Source organism: Apteryx rowi, unplaced genomic scaffold, assembly GCF_003343035.1.
Source record: "Apteryx rowi isolate R43461 unplaced genomic scaffold, aptRow1 scaffold_303, whole genome shotgun sequence".
NCBI lineage: Eukaryota > Metazoa > Chordata > Aves > Apterygiformes > Apterygidae > Apteryx > Apteryx rowi.
Genome location: NW_020449453.1, coordinates 20,576 through 39,678, shown reverse-complemented (window position 1 = coordinate 39,678; position 19,103 = coordinate 20,576). Strand labels below are relative to the sequence as shown.

At 35.4% G+C, this 19,103-nt stretch overlaps 1 protein-coding gene across 16 annotated transcripts in view; it reads left to right on the top strand.

Moving 5' to 3' along the window:
• The window catches only part of REPS1 (RALBP1 associated Eps domain containing 1), a 72,346-nt gene that overhangs the window by 48,964 nt on the left and 4,279 nt on the right, over positions 1-19,103 (top strand). For 9 of the 16 annotated variants that reach the window (XM_026070076.1, XM_026070074.1, XM_026070068.1 and 6 more), the window contains 10 exons: positions 3,034-3,114; positions 6,052-6,139; positions 7,038-7,139; positions 11,158-11,230; positions 13,534-13,652; positions 14,390-14,454; positions 15,826-16,011; positions 17,475-17,570; positions 18,192-18,340; positions 18,903-19,008. In XM_026070076.1, the coding sequence (XP_025925861.1) occupies positions 3,034-3,114; positions 6,052-6,139; positions 7,038-7,139; positions 11,158-11,230; positions 13,534-13,652; positions 14,390-14,454; positions 15,826-16,011; positions 17,475-17,570; positions 18,192-18,340; positions 18,903-19,008 (1,065 nt within the window). The remainder of the gene's footprint in view (positions 1-3,033; positions 3,115-6,051; positions 6,140-7,037; positions 7,140-11,157; positions 11,231-13,533; positions 13,653-14,389; positions 14,455-15,825; positions 16,012-17,474; positions 17,571-18,191; positions 18,341-18,902; positions 19,009-19,103) is intronic. The other 7 variants (XM_026070075.1, XM_026070067.1, XM_026070069.1 and 4 more) reach the window with 4 other exon arrangements.

Below are 19,103 nucleotides of genomic sequence, written 5' to 3'. Positions count from 1 at the left end.
AATCAGTTCAAACTTTAAAAGGTTTGGAAAAGCTCTCAAACTAAATATACTAGCAAACACTAATTATACTGAGAGTTAAAAATTTATTAAGTGTTAAGAAATTGCTGAAATGCATGAGGAGGTTTTCATCTAATCAAGGAATTTCCATTTTTTTCACCTATATTGCTATGCATGTTTCTTGCTCCTCATCCTTTTCCTTCCATCATGAGTCAGGTCAAAGTCCACAAGGTTTTAATGCCACAAAAGAATTTCTGGTGTGACTTCAGGCACCAGTATAATTGTTTCCTCTTTGAACCTCTTCTAACTGTCATCCRCAAAGGGATTGTTTGAAAAAGTGTGCAACTTTGAATCAACTGTCATTTCAGGCAGTTTTCATTCCAGTTACTTTCAAAAGCTTTGATTTCTCTGTTCTTTCTAGCTCATAGTTGATTTTTAGATTCTAATTGCCAGGCTCAGTTAGTGTAAACTCATGAGTATGGACCAAAGCATCAGCCTCAAACCTCAAAAGCAAGAGCACCATAAAAGTCCACCTTACTCTTGATACTAATCTCATGCATACATCTCATGCATGCATTCTTATGTCTTTGCTCATCACTTCTTTCTCATTTTAGACACCTATGTCATCTAGTCTCAAGTCTGAGCACTTAGTTCTGAGAATGTAAAAAACTGAAAAGCCTTTTAAATTTCTTTGAAAACTGTCTAGTGTGATATCATATTAGCTTTGACACAGATATGGAGAGTTGGTTTTGAGTTCACAACCGTATGACCTTGTTTCAAATGTTTAAACCTTGTAGTAACAGTTCAGGTGGTTGTGAGTTTTAGTTGCTAGTAGTTAACCATTTGAAAGGTTTTTCTGGAAGACAGATATTTTAGTTAGTGGGAGTTTTAATCTTGGAACTAACCAGGTGTGGTCAACCTCTTTCTTAAACCATACACAGAGTTTGAGATGCGGTCCAGTAGATACTTAATATGTGTTTCTCTGTTAACCAGGGAATTAGCAGTGACTACCCCTTGGTAATATTTCAGGATGGAGCACAAATGTCTTGTTCCCCTGGGCAGCCAGAAGGTGTTCTAAAAGATTTTTCTGTGGCCAGCTAGGGAACCTGAGGCTGATTAATAAATGTCCTGCTGTACGTCTTCAGAGAAGTAGAATAAAAGGTACATTCAGCATACTACAACCTTAGTTAGGTTTAAAAAAAAAAAAAGGGTACATCAGCATTTCTGACACCCACCTTAAACAAGATTTGGCACTGATTTAGGTGTAACATAGATACTGTATGTCTTTTTTTTTTTTAACTTCTCTTCTATAAAGGAGCAAGATTTCTGTAATCAAACTGTTTGCCAGTCTCACCAGTAACTTTGAAGCCATAGACCAAGTTGCATTTAAAAGGGTAGTGGTAGTCCTAAAATAGATGCTACTGCAAGTTTCATGAAAATGGGCAGCTATGTGAAGGCAAGAGGCAAAGCCAAGGAAGAGGCCAGAAGAACACGGCTGTTAAGTTTCTGACTTGGTCAAAACTGGCTCACTCAACTCAAGATAGCTTCAAATTACTTGCAGTGCTATGCTGCCCCTTCTTGACCAGGAGGAGAGGGGAAGCCCAGAGATGAGTTAAGGATTAATACAGGGAGTAGGAGAGAGTATTTAGGGAGGGAAAGCTTACATCCTTGTTATAAAGGCTTTATTAGAGTCTGTTGACAAAGGGACAGTTTTGTGGGGGAAAAAAAAAACAGCAGCTGAATAATGTCGCATGATTTATGCCTTAACTGAAATTCTGAAATGAGGAGATAAGGCCCTGTATATACAAGGAACATCTCCATACATGAAGGCACTTAAAAACATTGTGAATCTTTTTCTGAATTTTTGTAATTAATTTCAGCTGATTAAAAACAGTTATTTAGGAGTTTCCATAAAAAGAACTATTTCTGGAATAACTGTTCTAAACTAGTTTCATATTCAGGCTATTCACCGAATATAATACGGTATAAAGGCGTGCATGAGATTAGGTTGGCTAACAACCATATAGCTCATCCTGTGTCTTCTGGAAACATTTACAGTTATTTGCCTTGTAAAGGTGGGACAAAAGTATTCATTTGTTTTCATAGCTGTACTAATGTCATTTTTGTCAAATTTTCTGAGCACTAAAAATCTTGTATCTGTATTTTTTGCTGTACTGTTTGAAACTTGACTAATATTTACTCATTATTTTACCAAGATGTAACAAGTGTAGCATTCCTTGTGTGATTTGTAATCTAGTTTCTGGATCACGGATTAATTGTATATACTTTAGTACCTCATTGATGCACCTGTGGCTGTAGCTTTACTTATTGAGCATGAGGACTCTTGACAATTATGTATTGATACAGCATGCCTATATCTTGTAAAACTGTTCAGAGATTGACTTATTTGCTTTTAGCAATCAACAGTATATTTGAAGTTAATTCTGTGCATTGTCAGTGATTTAGGCTTGTAAAAATACTCTTTTGCAGAATAGAATCATTTCTCAGGGGTTGCACTGGCAAGCTGAACTGGTTTAATTAGCATACTCTGCTCAGTGTTCATTTTTGTCCGAGACTTTGAAGGAAAATCGTATTTACTAAATACGTTTGAAACTTGGCAACTACAAAACTAAGGAACCTTTCTGTGGGATTTGTAGTTATGAACACCCACAACATATGGCACTGCTCATATCTTTACAATATTTCAGTGACTTAAGCAGCTTTTTTTAACTTGTATGATTTTCATTGACAAACACAAACTCTTAGAATACTTCTGAACTGACTCTGCACCTGTATCTTCCTTAAGAAGAGTGAATATAGACCATTAATATTGGTAGGTAATACACTTGCTTGCACAGGAATTTCAGACTGAAATAAAAGATTCAGTGTATATTAGTGTGGTTTCCAAGTCAAATACTGTCCAGTGTGAATACACTACTTTCCAGTGCAACCTCCGAACTACTGTGCTAAATCTCCTCAGTGATCTTTTACTTCCTTCTTTCTCATCATGCTGACTTCTCTCCTCTGTCTGTTCAGCAGTGGGAGACATTTAGCGAACGCTCTTCAAGCTCTCAAACTCTGACCCAATTTGATTCTAACATTGCACCAGCTGATCCTGTAAGTCAATCACTTAGCTTGCTTGTTTGAAATTAATTTTATTAACACCAAATTTCCATACATTGTATTTAGCTGTTATGCATGATTCCATGGACTGCTTTTTTGGGAATGGTGGCAGGCTTATTAATTTTTTTGCTTATGTTAGGAATATAAGTTTCTGGTACTACTCACTTTTAATATCAAAGTGCAAAAAATGCTTTTTTTCTTGATTTTGATGCAATACAACACTGCTCTCAAACCTGTATTRTGCAAAGTATTTAAATGTAAGGGTTTTCTGAAAATATTCGTAAGATAACTCAAGGGCCACTATCAGTAATAAATCAGTTGCTCTTCAAGTTTTGTCTTCAATGTCTTTTTCTAATTGCAGAGCTTGGTTTGCACAGAATCTTAGAGCGAACAGTGCCAATTAAGGAAAAAAACTATCAGACTTTAATGGGTGCGGTATTTCATACTCCTAATGTTTTTACCATGTTACTAATAGGGCTTTTAGTATTTCTCCAGTTAAATCCTTTGCTGTTTTAACACTTTAGTTAGTGAGGAGTGCTCTGAATAATTATGTAGTTAAATATTTTGCCAAGCTTTGGAGCCAGAAATTTACTACAGTGCTTCAAGTTCTGCTGGTTTCAAACTTTATAGCATGTGACACTGAAGCAATTCTGAAGTGCATTAAAATTACTTCAGTATTTAGGTGCTTTCATTCTGCTTTTCTCACAGATTTAATTATCACCGTGTTAGTGTTCATTTTAATTTCTTTGTATAACAAAACATAATAAATACCCATAATATGCATTTCACTGCTTCTAATATTAAACGGGTCACTTGTGTTTTCTGGGTTTTTTTAAGTCTGTATATATATGTATATAGGTGGTCTGTATTCTTGAAGTTAACACTGATATTTGTTAGAAATAATGTTCTAGATGCTGGACGATAGAATTGAGACTGCACTGTTTCTAACCCCCAGAATCACCCTTATTAAATATATTCAAAGCAAATTAAAATGTCATACCTAAAATCAACCCTTTTTAATCTCTACGATAGACTTCTTCAGTTTAATGTGCTGTACTTATGAGTTTTAAAGAAGTGTACGTATCTGAAATCAGTTCCTAGTTTTGTTTCTTATTATATGCAATTGCTCAATAGTAAGTAGCTATCACCATATTGCTTCCACAATAGATTAGTAATTTATTTTTACATATAATTAACAAATAACAGAAATCTGAAGTGTAAATTTTTTCCCCATACGTGGATAATTTTAAAAGTAGAACTGTGATGATAATATATGGGGAAAATATATATAAAAATACTGTAAGATCACATTTTTGAAAGGCTTTTTTACTCACCCTCTCCAATACAACTACTAGCATGGTAGGTTTTTTTTAAAAGAACAGTGAACATCTTTGCATGCTAAAGTAACCRCCTTGGGGACAATACTTCAGAGGCTTTATTTTCATATTGAARTAAGACACAAATGACATGAAATTTCTGTTAGTACCATGCAGACTTCTTATCTTAGTAATCTCAACAGTAATGCCATAGGCCTGAGTTACAGAACAGCTTGTTCTCCTGCTTTCCCAAAGGAGAGAATCGGCTTTCTTGAGCATTTATTAAAAACTAACTAAAGAGTAAATTGATAGACTGACTCTTTTCTCTTACTGTTGGAGAAGCAGCTTGTTTGAAGGGAAAAGATAAGTGGGAGGAGTAAAAAAGCCCTTTCGTTCTTTAGTATATGAACATAATTTGCCTAGTTTAAGTGAAAGTTGGTAACATGTTAAGTTGCTTTGTGTATATTGATCTGTATTAATACTTTATATGAAGTTCATTTAGCTTTTTCAGACAAATTAGGTTTTTTTGTATTAGCTGCACATTAGATTAGAGCACAGGAACAAAGCTACAGCAAGAATGAACTTTGCATGGCAATCCCATTAGTGAAAAATCCAATATATTTTTAATTGACATCCATAAGTTATGTTACAAGAGTGTTTGAACTGTTATTAGAAAGTGACCTTAAGTTTATAATTACAGCAAGAGTAATACAGATCAGTTTAAACAGTTACTAGAATTATTCATCTAAATGTACTATGCTTTGTGGAAGTGATCTACTTGAATAGTCAAAATCAGGTTAAGCTTCTGATGCCCGAGGAGTTTTGAAACCTCTTGATGCATGCCTAGAGACAGAATATGCTGTTTCTTTGTGCTGTCATTGGCCCATCCATTCACATATTCTGAAGATAGATGACAGAAAAAAATCTCAAATGAGTATGTCTATATTTTTGTTACATGTGGGCAAGCGTAAAAGTTTGGGGATTTTTTTAAGCTATCTACTCTTGGTATCTAAATCAAATGGAAAGGGCTGTCTATAAAATACATTGTAATAGTGTAATCCCTGACAAAGAAAATGCCTAGGTATAAAGTCAATGCCTATCTAAAGATATATTTCATAGTGTTTACTATACTAAAGTTTCAAGGATTTTACTGTTCTGAAGATACCTAAAATTATTTGGCTTAAACTGCTGCAAAGTATGTACTTTACAGAGAATTACTCATGCTCTTTTAAAAAGCCCATAACTTTTGGGGGCATCATAGGTAAAACCTGGGAGTGGGGTTTTAAAGTTTTTGAAGATGCATTTGAAGTGACAGATATCTGGCATGCCAGATGATGGCAGAAAGCTAACAAAGTAGAGGTCCTAATTACATCAGTCACAGTTAACTGTAGAAACATTTCTAGTGCCCTTTTAAAGTTGAACGCTAGGTACACTTTATAAATGTTCAGAGTAACTTTGGCTCGTACAACTTTGGGTTTATGGGTATGTTCAACTCCCTGAAACTCTGTAGAAATTAAATTTATGATTTTTTTTGTTTGGAAACTGCTTTCACATGGTATGAGAGATTTAACAATTTAAAACTAGATTGACATCACTTCCTCCATCTCCTCCACAGGATACTGCAATTGTACACCCAGTTCCCATAAGAATGACTCCAAGCAAAATCCACATGCAGGAAATGGAGCTTAAAAGAACTGGAAGTGGTAGGATGTTTTCCCTTGCTAATCAAGAAAGTTTTGTACAATTACAGTTGGCTTTGCTTCCTTAAAAAATCTGACATTTTTTCCATGTACTTAGATAAAAATATCTGGAGTTGCAACCAGTGTAACTATTAATGAGATTCTCTGTGTTAAGTATTAGAGTACTGTTCTGGTATATGCAGAGTTCGAGTTGGCTGTTTGGTACTGAGAGGATTTCACTGTCTATAGGAAATGATTGCTTGGAGTAGTTCAAAGGCATGATAGTATAGATTTGTTTGGGGACTCTGGGAGCATGCCTAGGTTTTCTCATTAAATACTGGAGGAGGCTGTGCAAATTGAGAACATTGCCTGCTTTGGTAAATCCTGTGTTTTGTAGTTAATAAAATTGAGCTGTGGAGAGACGGCTTGTTCTACTGCAGTCAGAAATACTGAGTTTATTCCTTTGAAACCTGACAGCATTTGAAATGATTGGCAGGCCTTTTTTATACTCTGGTCAACAATAAACAAGCTTGCTTGATATTTTTCCTTTAGGAATAGTGGAATCCACAGTCTCAATTTATAAACATGACCTAATACTCCAGTCTTTCATAAACTCATGTAACTTTTGTGCTGCTTTATAGCATATGAGAATAAACAAGTATGCAGAACACACTACTTTCAGCATTCCGCTAACCTTGTAAATAGGTAAAGATTCACAACTCTGAGCACTGAGAAATATAAATACACTATTAAAATGTAAAACTTCAAAAATAAAATGACTTGTAAATAAAAAGTGTTATAGTTCAAACACTTTTAGTTTGACTACAGCACTTCAGTTTAGGGGAGAACATTTTTGTTAAAGCTTTGGCCTGAGAAGTAAAGTAAATACATTTTATTTATTTAGACTTGTTTTTTCGTCTAGATCATGCTAACCCTACTAGTCCATTACTTGTGAAACCACCTGATCTCCCAGAAGAAAACAAAATGAGTTCATCTGTAAAATTTACAGCTGGAAATACAGTTAGTAAGTATCAAAGTACCTTTGGATGTCGCTATTAAATTAAGCAAACTGTAGAGCTGATAATTTTTCAGTGAATGAAACCTTGCTAGATGCAGAAGCCCTGAAATGAGCATAAACTTAACATGAGAATAAAGGCATTTCTAACATAAAGTATAAGTACTATTGATGTCCTTGGAGATGTTTCCCTTGGACTCTTCCTGCTATCTCTGTTCAAAAAATGTCTATTTCCTATCAGCTGTTTTGTCATCTTTGTTTTCTATTTTAATTTCAGAATGAGCAATTGAAATGTATTGAAAGTTAAATTGAATAAGTAGCATTTGATTCTACTTCTCAGACCCATGTTATAACATATTTTTTGAAAAATAAATTTTCAGGCTATTCTCCTCTGTGTTAGCTCTTAACAAAATGTCATAGACTTCTAGATCTCTTTTGTAGGTACAGCTTTTTAACTGTATATTTGCCCATGATAGCTTTCATTTATTTTAAGCACCTTCTGCATCTAAAACTTTTTGCTTTATTCTGGTTTGATTGGCCTATTTGTCTAGTATTGAGAGAAGTTCCGGATCACATGTAATCTGAGTCTCTAGAGTGTTTCTGAAATCCTTTTCCCTTTAAGTTGGGAACTTTCCTTCAGTAAAAAGATAAAGAATTCATATTAAGATGGAAGTATTTTAGTAGGTCAGTAATACAGGAGTTATCTAGAAGGTGCTTTTCTGAAACAATTTTTCTTTTGCTCTTGAGCTCTGTTTCAGTGGCACTGTTTTCTTTCATGGTAATTTCTTGAGCCTTTCTGTCCCCCCCCCAGCAGAGCTCTCTTACTAGGAAGTCTTCTGATGCAAAAGAAAGATCCTACCGGTATACAGATTTGGAAAATTTCAGGCAGAGTATTAGAATATCTACCTCATGCACTGAGATACTCCTTACTTAAAGTTGATAGATCCGGAGGCAGATGCAACAGAAACTTAATATTCTCTTTCAATGACATTGAACTTACCAGTTTAAAAGCAAGAGAAAGAATGAGGAAACATGGTCTTGTAGTGGGGAAATTATTACTATATGCAGGATCTAAGTTCTGAGAGCCCTTCCATATTCCTTTTCCTTTATCTGAATATAGGTTAATCCTCCAACACAACAGCAGTAAAGTTTTGATAAAATAAAAGGCCAGTAATTCTAGTTATACCAAGAATGACTCTTCCCTCAGAAGAATGTAGTGATATAAAACAGATCTTGTTGCTGTGTAACGAGGCCACTTTGTAGCACCTCAAATTGTAGTTGTTGTGGGAAGCCCATCCTTTTACTGAAGAAATGGCTCTTGTAGGTGTTGAAAGTTGGATGGTTAACACCTTTGGGGTGAATCCTGAAGAAGTCATTTAATCTAAACTAACTTTAGAAACTGAATTTCTGATGTTTAAAGACAATGCAAAGAATTTGACAAGATTTTCTTTGCAGTCTTGCTGTCTTGGTAATTACATTTCCTAAGGCTCTTTAGAGTCATATATTGACAATGTATCTAAGCACCTTCCATGCTAAATCAGCGACAGTGTCCCTAGTGCATTTTCTTGAATTATTGGGCTGGTCTCTTTTTTCAGTGTTTGCTTTAGTTGCGTGTTTTGGTTCAGCTATGCCAGAAGGCATTTAAGAATAGGGAGTTTCATTCTTACTTCAAAAAAAAAAAAACTTTTTTGAAGTGTGTGTGGGGGGTTTTTTGTATATTTCTGTTTTGGAAGTGTTGTTTCATACATGAGTACTCCTAACTAGGAATATTTTGTTCTGGGTGTTTTATTACTCAAAATTTAGATGCAGGGTATTTTACTTCAAGAGTCTACTCTTCTTGGGTCAAGATATTAAAATAGTATTTGAAACTGAGAACCGGTGGAGATTTATGAGCATCAGCTTGATGTTGAGAAATTTGCATTTTGTCTTTATTAGTGCTTTGCGTTAACCGTAATTCAGCCTGGAAGTGATGAATTTGTTTGTTGTATCTCAAACCTAATCCAGGAAGAAAGGACAAACTTTTCCATGGCATAAGATGAGAAAGAAACCTTTAGATATAGGCACTGCACAATTGTCTTTCTGTACAAGTTAAATGATTTGAAACAGAGAAAAGAGAATAAACAGCCTTAGAAAATAGAAATTTTCACTAGTAATTCTTCTGATTACTGGATACCCATACTGCTGAAATTGTTATGCAAGTAAAATAAAAGTGGGGGGAAAAAATTGCCATCATCCCAGATTGTTTTAACTTTAGAGCAGCATGCTACTTCAGTATATCATTAAAAACAAGTTTGTGAATATGTTCATTTAAACTCTGGTTCAGTGATGTAAACAAGATTGCAGAATACTGCAATTGGAATGGAAAGATAAACTTGTCATGTCCCTCCGTAATGAATACCAACTAACTTGTATAATTCACACTGAATAGTAGAACCATCCTTGAGGGAAAAATTACATTGCAAAAGTCTATTTATATACTATTCATATTTTGAACTTTTCCTGATTATCATGCTTACGTTACTGGAGAAATACTCAGAAGGATTCAAATAGATTTAAGATTATGTTCAAACTCTTGTGAGTTTGGATTTGCCAGTACTGGTGTAGTATGAAGATTATAATTGAGTGACTAGCATTATATAATGATTAAAACTGTTTACTATTCAAATCTCTGAAATCCATTTAGAATTACTCATTCTATTATCATGGAAACCTAATTGTTTCCTACTGAAATAATATTAAACTGGCTTTTTYGTCCAGAAGAGCTTACTCCTTGCCTCTTTAGAAGTGTGATCAATTACACAAATTTTTGTCTGACTAGGTTATATTTCATCCTGAATGACTCCACAAATATACCCAGTACTTAGATGTTTTGAGAGAGATTATTTCATTCACCCTGTAGTCAACTTCTGCTTCTCTCACTTCATCCTCGAATGTCATCTCAGGTTAGCCATTTCTGGGCTTTTAACAAATGTGTATAAAGATTTCATTTTTTTTTAATTCTCTGTAGTTCTTGCTCAATAGAGATACGTGTACACCTGCAGAGTAACTTTAACCTGAAACTAAGTTGAAATAAACTATGCCTGAGCTGACTCTGCATAGTAAGTGTCTCAAGTAAACTTCACTAGGTCAAGGTGCATGCAGAAAAACATGCAGCTTTAAGAAAAAAATAATAGGTAAGAATGTGTCTTACTGTAAAGGAAAATAATTTCCTCTGAGTTCTCATCTCTAGGTGGTCATGTGTCTTACACTTTTGAAAATCTTAGTATCCTAGGAGGTTAAAGTAATCCTTTGAGTCTGTGTAATTCAGAAGAGTTAATTGTATGATTTGATGTTCGTAAGTAGAATTTTCTTCTTACTGTCTTCTGATCATGAATCTTATTGCTCCAGTGACTTTCTACCTTGCATTGTACCTCACCGGGTGCTCTGGAATCATCCAATGTGATGAATTATTCTTTGAGAACAGCTTTCTGTCAATATAAATTCCGCACAAATACTGTGATTTTGGTGAGACTCCTGACTACTAGCCTTGATGGTAAAGAAGTTACAGTAGTAACATAACTATAGAGTTCATCTGTGTACTGTACATATCTCTTCCTTTGACTTCTAAGGTTAATGACAGGGTTCTTCAGAGCTTCTAAAATCAAGCATGTCCTACTCCTTGGGGTTTTTTGTTTTGTTTTGTTTTCCTTACTCATGTTGGCTAGATTGTTGAAGTGATAGAATGCCAAGTGATAAAAATTACTCTTAGGAAACTTACCTTTTGTATTTTAAATATAACRTTATTGTCATTGTTTATTCTTCAGACCATCCCAGTAGTAATCAGCAACTCATAGTATTGGGGGCTGGGTTTGGCTTCTATTAGGACATTCAGTTATGTAAACTCAAGAGTTTTGAATCCTGCCCAGATGATATCTTACAAGGACATTAAATTGTTTTTGGTAATTTGAAATTATATATTAACTGTATCTGTTAGAGTATAACAATGATGCAAAAATGAATATGAAATGTTGTGCTTTCCTTCTACCAGCAGATGGTTACAGCAGTTCAGACTCCTATACTTCAGATCCAGAGCAAATTGGAAGCACTGTAACACGACAACGGTCAGTAGAGCAGCAACTGAATAAACAAATAAACTAAAGGTGTTTAAAGAGGCCTAGTCTCCCTATTCTGAATTTCTGGTTATTTGACAAATAGCTTTTAAAGTGATGGCCAAGACTATTACTTTAGCAGTCAGAAGTCTGAAGGCAGTCTGTTTTCTAATGTATTAGAAATGTATACTATTACTGTTAATGTGTAAAGCAAGAATTCAAAAAATAATGTAGTCTAAAGAGTTGTTTGGGATTGGCTGATCAAATGAAACTCTCTGATCAGTCAGAAGTTTTGATAAAAACTTTTTCCTTAAACACAAGGGAGTATAATCACAGGTGATCATAATGTTGCTTGCAACTGATTTTTTTAAAAATACCATATTAGGCATTAAGGAGAAGAACCTGGTAATTCTGTGTAGCATAAAAGATTTAAAAAATAAATTAGAAATATCACGGAAGTAAATCAATCTCTGTTAATAATGAGCTTGTGTAAAATGAAGGACAGTCATAGGCCCAGTATAAATTAAGGGTTTGGAGGAAGCTATGCAACACATAACCAAAAATGCATCTTATGACATAAGAGAATGTGCTGTACCAGCTGGTGCTAATTGTCCCCATTAAATCTGTGCCTGAATAGGATTAAAAACCAGCTACGCCATTAACCATCTTACAATGAGTTTCAAAGGTAAGCTTCAAAACAAAAATAATTAGGRTGACTTCAATAGCAAAGACAGACTTGCAATTACCTTTCAGTACAGCATCTTGAAAACTTTCCCCCATTGTTACTTAATGGCAAATCTGATTCTCTGTCCTGATTCTATGTATGCTTTTGCCCTATCAAGATGATGGTTTCTTGTTTGTTTTTGTTGTAGCACGTTCTTTTTGTCTCTGACTTTTTGGGTTGSGTTCTCTTGCTGACTTGTGTAGATCAGCAACTCTGAGTGGCCCATTTCTGGCACAGGTAGCCTCTGTCCAGATTTTCCAAATCTGGCAATGTATAGCCAGGAAATTATTCTCCTACTTTCTCTATAATTCCCTTCCATTGATATCTCTTTTACCAATTGCAACTTTACCTATACACATAGCGTTCTGCTTAACCCTGCCATAAGTTCAGAGTACTTTTTATATTTTGAAGAAGATAAAACTGACAAGGCTTTGTCGGATAATGATACTTCAGGAGTGTTCTTAACCCACTTTTTTCTTTTCTTCCTACTTGTGCCTTTAAGATACTACTAGCTCAGCAGGTGACAGGAGTCATTGTAATTAGGTTTGTATTTCATTAACTGGAGGGGTTGTGTAGTGTTACAGAGGCATCCTCCTGGAGAGGAGAAAAGGCAGATACTTGTATTAGGATAACTCAGTTTTCTGTCTGGATTTATACATTTGGAAATTTCAGGTTTTGGTGTGAAACTTAGGGTACCTCTTAACTCTCCTAGCTTCGTCTCGTGATATTTATAGAAGAATGTTAGAGGAGTCAATCGTGTAGAAAAGACTCACTTTTGTATTAGTTGAATAAAAGTGTAGCTATGTTAATGTCAGATGTCAGTATTTTGCTCAAAATTGGACTACTCCAGGAAGTTTCTGCAAGCTGCTTTTTAAATGAAAACTGCATAAAAATATTGTAGACGGTAAATCCCACTTAAATTGCACTGAGTAGTGCAGTACTTCATCCTTCTAACATGCTTTCTGAATGTGTGCTTGATGAACTTACAAGAGATCCACTAGATGGTGACCCTTCCAAAAAATGAGTCAAAATTTCTGAAGATCCTACCAAGTACACAGATTTGGAAAATTTCAGGCAGAGTATTAGAATACGCATGCATGCACACCTTACTTAAGCTTGATAGACCTGAAGGCAGGTGCAACAGAAACATAATACTCTCTTTCAATGACATTGAGCTTAACAGTTTAAAAGCTAATCAGGATGTTGACTACATCTTACATATTTTGCAAATAATAGTGACTACCATTTGGGTGGAATTACCATATTGAGGATTCTGCATTCCTGAACTATCATTAGGATGTCTGTTAGAAGCTATAGGTTTCCCCAAGATAAATTACTAGAGGCAAGATAAGAATAATTTGGAGAATGGAGATTAAAGCAACTAGAAATATAAAAACTGTGAAATCAAAGAATATCAGAGGTTTAAAAGTGATTTTGCTCCTTTCAAAATCAAAAGCAATAGTCAGGCTCTTTTTCACCTATCAAACTTATTTTTAATTGCATACTTTGAAGGAATTTTGAATTTTAATTCTGTTGTTGTAACTGCTTTAAAAAAAAAAAAACACACTGCAGAGACTTATATATTTTGCAGATCACATTCAGGAACCTCTCCAGACAATACTGCACCACCTCCACCCCCTCCAAGGCCTCATCAGTCTCATTCTCGATCATCATCTTTAGATATGAACAGATCCTTTTCAGTCACCCCAGGTAGATATACTGTGTTCCTTGTGTATTTTATTTTTCAGAACATCTGTCTCTGAAGCAGACAGTTTCTTTTTTCCTTTGAGGAAAGATTTAGACTGTATTTTTAAAATATTACTTCTGAATGAAAAAGCTGAAAATCTCAAGTTGTCACTCTTACTGTTTATATAAAAATTTATATGCTGCTTTGGTTAAATAGGTAATTTAAAAGTAAATTCTGAGTGCTGGCATTTTAGTCCTGTGGATGAGTATGGGAAGCAGAATTGGGAAATATCATTTTGGTATTGCATCCACATGTCATGGATTGTGCCTGCCTGTTACCTTCAAGAGGAGTTCTTTTGTTATTCGAGCTATTTAGAAGATAAATATTAAATACTTCACTTAAGAGGAAATAATTAAAAGTTGCTTTTGATGTTCTTGTTAAGGTTTTTATTGCACTTCTGAAAGGTGCTTCTCAGCTCAGGATCATGAAGTGCAAGGAAATGTTAACAGTGTGTAATAGGGTTAAAAGGAAAAGACTAAGATCAGAAAAGTATGACCATGTTTATATTTCAAGCTGGAGTGAAGGACAATACCTCCATATTCTTAGTTTGTCTATTTGTAAATTTGAAAGGACATTACAGTCCTAAATATGTCAGATTTATACGTAGGCATCATTTGCAGGATTTTTCTTGTTGACAAGTTGAAAAATCAGTGCTCTATTAGAGTAACAATCTTAGCCACATGTGATGCCTCTCTTGCAGGACAGCAACAGGCTGGAGTTGTTGCCTATCCCCCTGCAGTGCCTCCAAGACCGCAGCCTTCACAGGTGATGTGACTTTTGAAAATATCATACTCTAATTTGGTGCATGAGACAGTAATATTTTTATCTTGCTCTAAATTGTAACTTCTCTCTAAAATGTGGATTATTGGCTGGTGTTTTTGGAAAACAGTAGAATGTCAATGTTGGTTACGTTCTGTCTTTGCATTATGTTAGCCTTTCCTGAAAAAGGAATTGCTTCTGGTGGAACCATGGAGAAGAGCTTAAACTAGAGATTGAGGAGGAATGAACAGTTTTGGCACTCTGTGTTTTAAGAGAGGAAACTTAGTTTTACATTCCTTTCCCTGTTCCTGTATTGCTAATAGGACATAACACACAGAGAGATCTTYTGAAGTGCTGTGAAACTTAAGTACTTGTCTTTACATCCATATGTCTGGCACAGGGTATGGTTTCACATAACGTGTCTGCTCCCCAAAAGAGTGATTCTACTACTTCCCATGTTATAGACTAAGTGATCTTGCAGTATTAACCTGAATCAGTTCAGTTAGCTGACCTGGTAGAAAACATGTCTTGCAAAGAAGTTTTTCCTTGTCTCAACCAGCTGAATCCTTCAACTGCTGTCCAGATCTGACATGGGACAGGTAGAGTTGCTTTTTGATGGTTTTTCAACAGCAGCTAGAATTTGAGTCATACAGCAATTAATTGTCTGTGTCATATGTAGAAGACTAATAGTTTTATAAACACCAGAAATAAAGCCTAGTTCTCATGGATTTCTTTTTTGCTTGAAGCTGTTTCTGCAGTGTAAATACTCTTTAAGTGGTCTCCTGTGGGTTTTCTCTGATATGTAATAATGTCTGAGCTCATGGTACAGCAGGTCCTGCATTTGGATCATTTGTAATGTCTGTTCTCTACTTGGATTTCTGTTTTTATAAAATTTCATGAAGTCAGTCAGTGAATTCAGAAATCATCTGCAGGGAAGGAGGGTACAATGGCAGACACATACTTCCACACAGTATGATTACATAAGCATGTTTCTTTATGGAACTAGGCTAAAAATCTGTTTCAAGCCTCATGTTGCCAAGCTGGACTCTGTTAGAGCAGAAATGTTCCTGCTTTCCAGTGATTCTAGATAGTCCTACTATACATCCATCTTCAGTCTCTTCCACTGACATAATAGCTTATCTGACTGAACCTCCTTTTCTCTTAACTATTTCTCTGTTTTTATAACTGCGGAGTGTGGTTTGTCTGTTTTTCTTGGATGAGATGTGCTCTGTTCTAATAACAGGACATAAATTGTGAGGCTAAAAAGGCAATTTTCATTACTAGTGTTCTGTCACAAACTGCTGTTTGGGAAATCTCTTCCTCAGATCCATTACGTCAAGAACTTTGTTGCTAACTGTTTTCATTGTTTTATTGTAGGGTCCAGGTCCTCATGTGCATCGCCCAGTAGATGCTGAAGGCCTAATAGCTCATACTAGTACCTCACCTCAACAAATACCAGAGCAGCCAAATTTTGCTGACTTCAGCCAGTTCGAGGCATTTGCTGTATCAGGTGTAAACAAAGAGGAAGAAGATGAAATTGAAACACACTCAGAAGTCTTGCAGGTGAGCAGAAATGAAGATGTTATCAATTACTTAATACTACCAACAGTTATAAGACTTTCACTGTTAAAACCCGCTTATGCTGTTTGAAGTAGTGATTCTTTTTTAGTGGCCTAATCCATTGCTAGAAAACAATTTTATTATATATTGCTGTTGTCTTTAGTAATTACCAAACACCTGGGCAGAAGAATTTTTTTGCTCTTGGTTCTTGATCTTAATTCAAAAGATTTTGTATTTATTAGCATGTGTATGTGAACAAATATATTTGTGTTGGTGCATTTAAAACTCAGTGCAGGAGAGATTTCTCTTCTGGTTGTTTCTGCCAGTCTTTCAAATGACTTGCAGATAAGTTCTAAAGTAGTGAGTCCTTCTAAATGAGATGACTGTCATGTATCATAAACATCTGCTAAAATCCAGTTATTCAGTTTAGTTCAAAGCCATTGGACAAACAGCTGAAGTGAATAGAGCTCCAAAATCTTCCTGTAATAGATTTTTCTGAGATATTTACAAAGCCTGGTTTCCTGCTATATGACACAGGACTTGGAATTTGGAAACCTGCAGGTTTGTTCCCATTTGTTACTGCCTTACTGTGATTACATGCATTACTTCATGTTTTCCTTCTCATAATTTGCACCCTCCATACAGACTGTAAATTCTTTGGGGCACTTGGGCATCATCAGTTGCAAAAGTATCTGTGATGCTTCAAAATCCTTCTGCCTATCAGCAGGATATTATTGCTTCTCTCACCCAGCAAAATCAGTGAGATAGACAACTTGAGCACTTTCCATGTACTTCATGGCAAAATCAGCTATGTCAGTTTAAGCTGCTACTGAAAGCTGCTTAAGCTAAGCCTGCTGATCATTTGGCACTGAGGTGGATGGGGAACAGTCATATTATCTGTTCCATTGGAGGAATTAACCTTTGACAGTAACAAATAGCTAGATGGTGGTAATAACGTTACTGCAGAAACAGCTGTAGTGTTTTATCATCAGGTCACAGCCTCTCCTGTACATGCCTTGTAACAGTGGGGATCCAACTTTGTTCAGAGGTCTTTCTGTGTTCTAAACACCTAGAGTACAGTGCTTGAGAGCAGAGTACTTTCAAGTAACTGTTTAGCAGGTTTTTCATGGTGAATTTAGATTCTGTATCAAAATCTGAATTTCTGTTACAAAAAACAGGTCAGGCTGATTCTGGAAGCGCAGCTTTTTCCCTTGTGCCTTTTCTATAACCTGCTCCCAGATCAGAGCAGTGTTTGTGACAAAGATGGTTTTGGATGAGTTTTGCTTTAAAGCAGGTATTGTTATTATATTCCAGCATATGCTTCTAAGGAAGACTTGAACTAGAATTTAGAATGTTAACTGTATTCTTATATCAGAAACACAGCATACTTCTGTTTATTCCAACTGTTGCTGAATCAAATATTTGTTAAGCAATAGTTTTCTAAATATAGTTTAAAATCCTTTTAGGTTGAAAAGCCCTCTGATTCTGCAAGTTCTCTTAGAGTTGCCAAAGCAGATGGAAGAGTTGAAGACAAAGCACCTGCTAATGTCCCCACTAGTGCGGTATGCAAAGTACACTTGGAAAAAGAGTGCAATTGTCTGATGTATATGAAAATATGCAGTTGTTTTGATACACCAACTTTATATACTTCCACTTGAATCCAGTTTTCTTACACGTAAAAGTCTCAAAATAGGCCCATGTATGGTGAATTTTTGCATCATAAGATGTTCAGTTTTATTCTCAAGATGAACAACAAAGCATTATGATACTTTTAAGTATTCAAGTTTTTAGAAACAGTTCAAAACTGGTTTAGTGCAAAACTTGGTAACAGTAACTTCTTTATGGTATAGGCATGTAGATACTGGAGGAGGGAAGAAACATAACCAAGATGTTATTGTGTATTTGTAGTTATGTCAKCTGTACCACTGGGTTTTTGCTTGCACATCAAGCATGTCAGCATTTAGCAATTTACTGCCCTTTCACCAGGGAAGGAGTTAGTGCTTAGTTTTTTTCCAGACAGTATGAGGATGCAGCTAGACATCTATCAAAATATATCTGGGGTTATAAATTCACAGTTGGCCAAGTAACTGGTTCTAAGAGTACATAACACAAATGACCAGATATGGTCTAAGTAGAAATGCACTATATTTGTGAGAATTAATAGGCTGTGTTTTCCCTCTCAGGGTAAAGGTACTACCCCACTTGCTCCGCCACCAAAGCCTATTCGCAGAAGATTAAAGTCAGAAGATGAGCTAAGACCTGAAGCTGAGGAACATACACAGAAAACAGGTGTCATAGCTGCTGTTCTTGCTTCACAGCCATCTATTCCTAGGTAACCCAAGAAGTGTATAAATACATCTGTTATTGGGAAGTTTACATTTTAGCAGCAGACACACTTTCTGTTCTAGGGAAGAGTTGTGAGCAATTTCAGTGTGTTTGAATTAGTCACTTAATGATTTAAAGTGTTTTTTGTTTTTAATGAAATCATCCTGAAGTCCCTACTGTTGAGAGACCTTGTAATGAGCTTGATTTTTGGAGTGCAGACTCTTAACTTCTGCAAGTATGCTGGAAAGAAGTGATGAAAATATTAAGATGTAGTATTTAATTTTAAATAATGGTCGCTATTAACAGTCCAAAATTTAAACCTGCAGTCTTTGTGTCCTAGCATGAGAGTAGACTATTACATTAGTCAATTAGAGGTAAATGAATGTGCTATAGTGCGTTGGGACTTCAGGAGATTTATTATGACAGTTTTAAAAATGTGCTTTTCACTGTTTCATTGAAACAAGATAAATTTTGAAAAGGAGATTCTGCTCACTTAAAGAGGGATTATAAATGAGATATTCAGTTAAGCAACAAAATGACTTATTAAAATACTTTTAATGTATTCTCAGATCAGTGGGGAAGGACAAGAAGGCAATTCAGGCATCAATCAGACGTAACAAGGAAACGAACACTGTTTTGGCCAGATTGAATAGTGAACTACAGCAGCAATTAAAGGTAATACCATAATCTTTGTCTTTTTAAAAAAAAAAAAAAAAAAAAAACAAAGTAAAATAATTGTCGCTTATTTCCTGATATACAAATCCTACTCA